Source organism: Ananas comosus, linkage group 5 (assembly GCF_001540865.1).
Source record: "Ananas comosus cultivar F153 linkage group 5, ASM154086v1, whole genome shotgun sequence".
In the NCBI taxonomy this organism is placed as follows: Eukaryota; Viridiplantae; Streptophyta; class Magnoliopsida; order Poales; family Bromeliaceae; genus Ananas; species Ananas comosus.
Genome location: NC_033625.1, coordinates 7,798,086 through 7,806,733, shown reverse-complemented (window position 1 = coordinate 7,806,733; position 8,648 = coordinate 7,798,086). Strand labels below are relative to the sequence as shown.

Genomic DNA, 8,648 nt, shown 5'->3' with positions numbered 1-8,648 from the left:
GTTCGGGTTCGGGTTCGGGTTTCGGATTTGGTAGTCGGGTTCGGGTTCGGGTTTTTAAAAACCCGCCCCGAATCCGACCCGTTGACATCCCTATCCATGATGGGTTATTAAAAAATTATTTTTATTATATATTTTTTTTCTTTATTAGAGAGATGTGGTTGGCTAGTTATTAATGATATAGTGCAAGTGTAATACTGTAGACTTTCTTAATTTATAGAGTGAGTGAAGGATATATTTTAACTCTACTTTATTCAAAAATTATTAATTTTTTACTTATTGTATCAATTTTTTATTTTACTAAAAATTATTTGAATTTTTGTGAATAGTAGGATAAGGGTGCAAGATTTATATTTTTTAGAACGTACAAATAGAATTTTTCAAATTTATAATTTAAAAGAACTTTTTTAAATGGCCAATTTGCATAAAAAATCCACTAGTAGTTTGCGCTTTTACAAAAATAGACCACTTTTTTTTATTTTGCAGATTCAGACCGAATTTTTGACCAAAATACACTTATTAATTTTTCTCTCTCCTCTTTTTTTTTCTCATTCTTTTTTTTTTCTCTCTCCGTAGAAGGCAGCGGAGGCAGAGGCGGAAACAACCCACCTCGCTTCTGCCCCGCACGCCCTCGCCCTCGCCCGTGCACCCCGCCCTCCTCGCCTCCGACTCTGCTAAGGCAGCGCCACCACCCTTCTTCTCCACTAGGGCACGGCTACGTCAAGGTGCAGGCTCTTCTCCTCCACCGCGCATCGGAACGCCTAGACGTCGTTGAAGGCGGCGAGATCGCCTTCGACAACGTCGCGGTGGTTGCGATAAAAAGCAAGGGAGAGATGGTGACAAATATATATATATATATATATATATAGAAAAAAAAATAAGAATAATAAAAAATAAAAAAAATTTACAGAAAAGATTAAAAAATATAGGAGAAGAAAGAAGGTGAAATTGCACGCTTAAACAGTGTAAAAAAAATTTGCACTGTTTTAATAANAGGAAAAAAAAATAAGAATAATAAAAAAAAAATTTACAGAAAAGATCAAAAAATATAGGAGAAGAAAGAAGATGGTGAAATTGCACGCTTAAACAGTGTAAAAAAAATTTACACTATTTTAATAAAAATTGCACTATTTGATATATAAATTACACTCTTTTAAAATAGATTCTACACTCTTCAGGATAGGGATGCAAACGGGGCGGATCCGGGGACGGAAGAGTTCCCCCACCTCCCGCTCCATTTCTTATCTGGGCGGGGCGGATTCGGGGCGGATTACTTTTCATTTTATTTTTGGCTCCCACTTACCGCTCCATTCGGGGCGGATCGGGGCGGGAGCGGATTTTTAACGGATCGAGGTAGATTGAAGGAAGAAAAGAGTCTCCCGCCTCCCACTCCATTTACTTGGCAAATCGGGGCAGATTCGGGACGGGTTATATTTTCCTATATTTTTTGTTCCCACTTACCACCCCATTCGGGGCGGATTGGGGCAGAGCTCCACCAACTCGGATCCATTTGCATCCCTACTTCAGGACAAAGTTGCACCATTTAAGAAAATTTTGCACCATTTCTTTTCCTTTTTTTCTTTTTCTCTTCTTCTTCTTCGTCCTGCGGGAAATGGATGCCTCCCAGCAGCGGCTCCAGACCTTCCTTGCCCCCCACCCCCTCCTCCTCGGCGAGGACGGAGGAAGCGAGCACGGCGTCGCAGGCAGATTTCAAGGCTTCGCAGCAAAACTTATTGGCGAAGGCTAGGAGGTCGCGAGGGAGGTCACGGGAGAGGCGAGTGGCGTCGCCGGCGCCCGCACCGGAGGAGCGGCGGGCGGCGCAAAGCGCGCGGGGGGGAGACGCTGTTGATGTGAAACTTCACGACCGATAAAACAAATAGAGGACTAAATTGCACTGCCAGTCCCTCAACTGTTTGTTAGTTTTTTTAAAATCCTTGGTAGGATTTGAAGCCGTTACACCGTACACGAGCCCCACAAGTCAGTTACTCATTCGTGATATGAAGTCGTTACACCGTACACCTAATACAACCCCTCTCTGCTTTCGTTATCCAACGCATTACCTCTCCATTACCATTCCCATCTCCTCTCTCTCTCTCTCTCTCTCTCATGGCTCTCCTCCTCTGGCAAACCCTAGTTCTCAACCCCGTCCACGCCCTCGCCCACCTCCCCTCTGCCGCCTCCGTTCTCGTCGGCGGCCGCCGCGGCCGCTCGAGCTGCCCCGAGAAGGTGGAGCTCGTCAAGGTGGAGATAGAGGCTGAGTCGCCGGAGACGGAGCTCCTCGGCGCACGGCGCCTCGAGGAAGCAGTCCACCGCGTCCTCGCACGGCGATCCGCCCCTGAGTCGCTCCCCTTCTTCCATCTCCCGCAGGAAGAAGAAGAAGAAGAGAAAGAGAAAAAGAAAAGGGAAAGAAATAGTGCAAAAGTTTCATAAATGGTACAACCTTGGCCTAAAGAGTGTAAAATATATTTTAAAAGAATGTAATTTCTATATCAAATAGTGCAATTTTTGTTAAAATAGTGCAAATTTTTTTTAAAACAATGTAATCTTATTTGAAGAGTGCAATTTCATCATTTTCTTTCCTCTTCTATATTTTTTGATTTTTTCTATAGAAAAAATAATTTTTATTTTTATTTTTTATTATTCTTATTTTTTTTCTATATATATATTTTGTCACCACCTTTCCCTTACTTTCTATCGCAACCACCGCGACGTCGTCGGAAGAGATCTCGCCGCCTCCGACGACGTCTCGGTGTTCCGACGTGCGTTGGAGGAGAAGAGTCTGCGCCTCGACGTCGCCGTGCCCTAGTGAAGAAGAAGGGTGGCGGCGCGGCCTCAGTAGGGTCGAAGGCGAGAAGGGCGGGGGTGCACGGGCGAGGGCGAGGGCGAGGGCGAGGGCGTGCGGGGCAAAGGCGAGGCGGGCTATTTCTTCCTCCGCTGCCTTCTTCGGAGAGAGAAAAAAATAATAAGGGTATTTTGGTCAGTTTGTTGAAAATCCGGTCCGAATCTGCAAAATCGAAAAAAATAGCCCACTTTTGCAAAAGCGCAAAACTAGTGAATTTTGTATGCAAATTGGCCTATTTTTTATGCAAATTGGCCTTTTTAAATCCTAAGAGTATATAATATGCACCTCAAAATAAAATATTCAGATAGCATTTATCTTTCATGATATCTAATTAGTTGTTTCTATTACAAAAAGTATCAAAAAAATTTGTAGCTTGCTGTGTTAATTCTGTTATAAAATATTATTTTTTATAAAAAAAATATTTTGCAAAATTATTATTGAAATGTTATTAACTATTATAAATTACATAAAAAAAATTTGAATAGATGCCACCATAATTTTAAATTTGTTAGAAGGCTTAATTAATTACGCCATACTTAATGTTTTTTAAGTTACTTTGTACTATTTTTTTCTTTTTCCGACACGGTAGTGTATTATTATATTTTATCAATCTCTACACTGTATTTTAGATTTATTTATATTTTTCTATCCTATACTATTTTTCTTCTCATAAATATCACTCAGCTATTTTTTTTCCTCACCACTCTTTATATTACTGTTAGCAAATTTATTTTTTTAGATAAAATCTAATAACAATCTTAAGAAATATTAGCTAAATAGTAGGAAATATAAAATGGATCTTCAGCATAGACTTACTGAAAAATTTTGTCAAGTTACTTTCAACTTTTTTTTCTATTATCTTGAAGTATCTTGTTATTTTCGTTACCTACTTTATTTTCTAAAACAAGAACATATGTAGAGAGAGACAGACAGACAGACAGACCGATCATTAAGAATAACGCTAATGTATTAAAAAAGAAAAGGTAAACTTCAAATACCCCCTTATGATTTCACACTTTCTTACTTTAGTACCTGTGGTTTAAAGTGTATCAAGTTAGCCTCTATGGTTCCGCACTTTGTCACTTTAGTACCATGTGGTTTCATTTTTCTCCTTTTGTTATCCATTTCACTAATTTTTTTCGTTAAATCAGTGACAAAGTTAAAATTAAAGGGTACTAAAGTGAATATTCGATAAACCTAGGTAGGGTATCTAAAGTTTTTTATATATAATTTAACGAAATATTAACAGAGGAAAAAAAAAATCAGTGACAAAGTTAAAACTAATGGGTATTAAAATAAGTATTCGATAAACCTAGGTAAGATATCTGAATTTTTTTGTATATAATTTAAAGAAATATTAACAGAAGAACCGACGAAAAGAGAAAACTGAAACCACAGGGTACTAAATTGATGCACTTTAATTTTTAACTTTACTCTCTTAAATTTTATGGATTGTTAGGCAATAGAACTACATTTTCTCTTTTAGCTTTTTAGAAACCTTTTGTTTTATTTTTCTCTTAATTAGTATTTTTAATTTTAGTCTTATGGATTTTTGGACAATGGAACTATCCTTTTTTTAATTTTTCAGAAATTTTTTATTTTGTTTTTCTCTTAATTAGTAATCTCTTAGTTCATATAGGTTGTTGGGCTATGGAACTATCTTTCTTTTTTTTTTTTACTTTTTTAAAAAATTTTGTTTTATTTTTTTTTTCTTAATTAGTATTTTTTATTTTAGTCTTTTAATTCTTATGAGTTGATTCTTTAGATCTATATGGCTTTTTTTATTTTTATTTTTCTCTTATGGATTGTTGGGCAATGGAACTCATATTTTTTGCAATTTTTTTTTTTGTTTAATTTGGGTATAGGCTTATAGCTAAAAGAGAAGCACTTGGATTCGAGTTCGGATTTTCGGGTTGGGGTTCGGGTTTCGGATTTTTGGTTGGATTCAGGTTTGGATATGGATTTTTAAAATCCGTCGAGTTCGGATTTCAGATTTTTGGATTTGGATTCGAATTTTTAAAAACCCGCCCCGAATCCAACCCGTTGACATCCCTAGCCAAGACAATCGGAGATCCATGTCAAGCTATATTTATCTTTTAGCTAGAGGAATTATTTCCTGGAAGAATGCTAAGTAGACTCTCATGATTTTTTCCACTATGGCAGCTGAATTCATAGCATGTTGTGAGGCATCCAATCATGGGTGGCTACGAAACTTTGTCATTGAGGGTTGTGAATTATAAATAGCAGTGAGAGGTCATTAAAAATATTCTGTGACAATAAATTAGCTGTGTTGTATTCAAATAACAACAGTAGCTCTTCGAAGTCGAAGCACATAAACATCAAGTTCCTTGTTGTTTTTTTTTTAGAGAGATAGGTGACACGCTATCCGTTTCGTTTATTTCATTTAGAAATAAACTTAGCTAGAAATGTGAATCAATTAGGATTCGAACTTGGGTCTCAGATACCAACCACCAAGCCCCTTTGCCACTTGCGCTAGGAACGGTCGGTTCAAGTTCCTTATTGTTAAGGAGAGAGTTCAGACTGACAACTGTGCATATAGTATATTGACACAAACTTTATGGTTACGGATCCACTCACCAAGGGTTTACCGCCCAAAGTGTTTCATGAGCATATTACTCTTATGGGAGTTATGTTGTTTGATGATGTGCAGTTTTAGTGGGAGTTTGTATTTTGATGCTTTTAAATTTCGGTCACATTTTGTGCTCAATTTCTGTAAAATAAAGTATCCTTACAAATACATAATTTGACAGTTTTTTTAGGCTTACGTGGCAAGTTTCTGTACTTCCACATCTTGCACCAACGGGAAGGATCCAAATGGCTCCTTGGCTCCTTCCCAATGTTTGACCAGGTCAACTCCTTGGCAACTTCACAAGGTTGAAACAGACCTCCTTCCCAAGATGCTCTTTGGCTCATTTTCAAGATTTTACCTCCTTCCCAAGGTGGTCTTTGGCTCCTTCCCAATGTTTTACCAAGTTATCAAAATATTGGAGGTTTTCCAAGACAGCTTTTAGCTCTTTCCCAAGTCACAGGGCACCTTTCCAATAAGGTGAGGTCCAAAAAAAAAAAAAATCAAAAAAATCTATTACAGCTGTGAACTCCCTATCTCTCTCTATGTCTCTCGCACTCTCTCTTCCCCATCGCCCCTTCTCTCTTTCTCTAAGGTGGCCTCATTCTCTCTCTCCTTCCTCCTCCATCTAACCTGTCCCCATTCTCTCTCTTTCTTACTCCAGCTGCCCCCCCCCCACACTCTCTCTCCCTCCCCTACTCTCTCTCTCTCTTTCTCTCTCTCTCTCTTTCTCTCTCTCTCTCTCTTTCTCTCTCTTATCCCCTTCTTTTATTTCTCTCTCTCTCATCGAAAACCTTTTCATGCAGGTTCAGCCGGCCTTCCGCAGCGACGCCGGTGGCGGCTTAGGCGGCAACGGCAGCGGTGGCTTAGGCGGCGACGGCAGCGGTGGCTTAGGTGGCGACGGCAGCGACGGTGGCGGCTTAGGCGGCAACGGCAGCGGCGGCTTAGGCGGCGACGGCAGCGGCGGTGGCGGCTTAGACGACGGCGATGGTGGCGGCTTAGGCGACGACGATGGTGGCGGCGCGGCGACAGCGACGGCGACGACAGCAGCGGTGGCGGCTTAGTTATACATAGTTTTCCAGACTCTTCCTCTCACACGCGCGCACTCACACACTCTGTCTCTCTCTCTCTCTAACCCGCTTTTTCTTCTTCTCCTCGATTTCCTGCGCCCTCCTTCTCTGGCTAATTTGATGTAAAGCTTGATTCTTGATTCTCCTCCCATATAGTTTTTGTTTAATTTTTATTTAATATTAATATATTGTTTGTTTAGATTTTTTTAGGCATAATATCCTAGATTTTGAGTTGCCGACTTATATATTTACTTTTTATTTAATATTAATAAATTTTTTTTAGTGTTTTTTTAATAATTATCTAAAATCTTGGGGTATCTATCTGACACATTTTTTTTTTTTTTTTACTGTCATAAGAAACTATACAAAATAATAGTACGAAATGTATTAACTAAATTTATCAAGCTAATCAACGCATTTAAAATTTGAAGTCAAAATATTATTGACTGGCACACATCCAACATATAAAAAAAGCTGGACAGAAAAAATAATATTTTGAAAGATTGGATAGCTAATTCAAAATAGTTCATGTATAGTTCAGAAATAATTTATATATTATATATTTTGATTTTAATAATAAACTTTGATATCATATTTATAGTTCGATGAGCAATCAATTTTAAATTTAAAATTTTTTGAAATATTCAAAATGTAATTGGTTGACTTTTAATTTTAACAATTTGGCATTCTAAAATTTATTCGATAGTTTAATTTTTTTTTTTCTTCATATGGAATTACTAATTGAACAAAACTGATTATATATAGAGAGAGAGAATGCAAAATACAATATGTAGGTGAATCTCTTTTTGTTAAATAGAAATGATCACATGCTCCACAACTTCTTCTGGGGCATGTATTTTTCTTTTTATCTTGGCAAAAGAAGAAAAACACAATATTTAGATAAACTTCTTTTTGTTTACTTTTTTTTAATTCTAAGTTTCTTTGCTTTATTTTTCTACTTAACCGTTTCATTATAATTTTACTTAATTATGATATAAAATTAATCGTTAACCGCAGCGAAGCGCGGGTTCTATACTAGTATACTTTATTTCATACTCTAAATGTGTTTTTCCTATCATGGTTTAGTATAATCTCATTAAAGAATAAAGTAGGACTTGTTAGAAATAGGCAACTTTAAATCACATTGCCTGTAATTTCCATGCTACACATTCATACTCTATCTATGTCATTGAATATATTGGTACGGTGACCGATGTTGGGTTGAGTTACGAATTTGTATAATAATGACTGCTTTGATCTCATGCTATCATAATAGATGGACCAAATTGTAACTAACGAGATGTTTCAAGAAAAGATAGCTATTCTGGTAAGCACATATGATAATATTATTGTTTCAAGTTGCGTTTGGTTGTGGAATAACTAGGGAATAATTCATTTTATCCTCGTTATTCTGTCAAACAAAAAAAAAAAAATTAGGTAGAAAGAAATTATTCTGGTCAAAGCGGGTTATTCCGATTTTTACAGAAATAACCCGTTAATTTAGTTCCGCCCTACCCCTGGAATAGGCTTGATTCTTGAGGGTATTCCAAGAGCAGGGCAATAAAATTCTCTACCTATTTTCTAACGCCTCACAAACCGCGCCCGCTATACTCACATGTGACTATCCCACTACCGTGTTGCCTCATCCCTCTCCCCCAGAAAGGTGACCTCTTGGTACTCAATACTCTCTTTACTCCCATCTTGACCTAACCTCTCATCTCCTTCCTCTTCTTCTTTCTCCATCGCCACCCCGTTTTCTTCTTTCACATTCACTCTATTTACCACCTACCCTGAGATCTCAAAATTTTTATTAATTGGAGTGGATTTAACTCCACCTTCCTCCTATTCTGATGAATGCTTCATTGAAGCGGTGCTTAATGTGCATCTTTACATTCTTTTGATGCGATCTCCACCGACATGAAAGAATCAAGTTATCTCTGCATTAGATCTAGTCGGCTTCATACTTACTCAAGCTACCACCATCCTCGGAAGGCGCCGTCTTATAGATTTCATGCTTGTATAAATTAATTCACATTTATCTTACTTGCTACAAGTTGTAGAAATGTGCAAAAACAAAATTTATTTCTTAATCATATCTTTAATATTGTAAATTTTCTTGAATAAATTACGTTAACTTTTGTCACCTATTATA

The 8,648-nt window shown here is 37.5% G+C and overlaps 1 protein-coding gene across 1 annotated transcript; it reads left to right on the top strand.

Annotated features, from left to right (window-relative positions):
* Nucleotides 2,104-6,490, top strand: LOC109710386 (glycine-rich RNA-binding protein 3, mitochondrial-like). Its single transcript, XM_020232911.1, has 2 exons — nt 2,104-2,310; nt 6,233-6,490. The coding sequence occupies exons 1-2, from the start codon at nt 2,104-2,106 to the stop codon at nt 6,488-6,490; spliced, it is 465 nt and encodes a 154-aa protein (XP_020088500.1).

Bases quoted from the DNA above. Each gene is read 5' to 3' on its own strand.
- LOC109710386 (XM_020232911.1), top strand. From the start codon at position 2,104: ATGGCTCTCCTCCTCTGGCAAACCCTAGTTCTCAACCCCGTCCACGCC. The intron at 2,311-6,232 runs GTCCTCGCACGG...CTTTTCATGCAG, and splicing joins TCGAGGAAGCAGTCCACCGC to GTTCAGCCGGCCTTCCGCAG.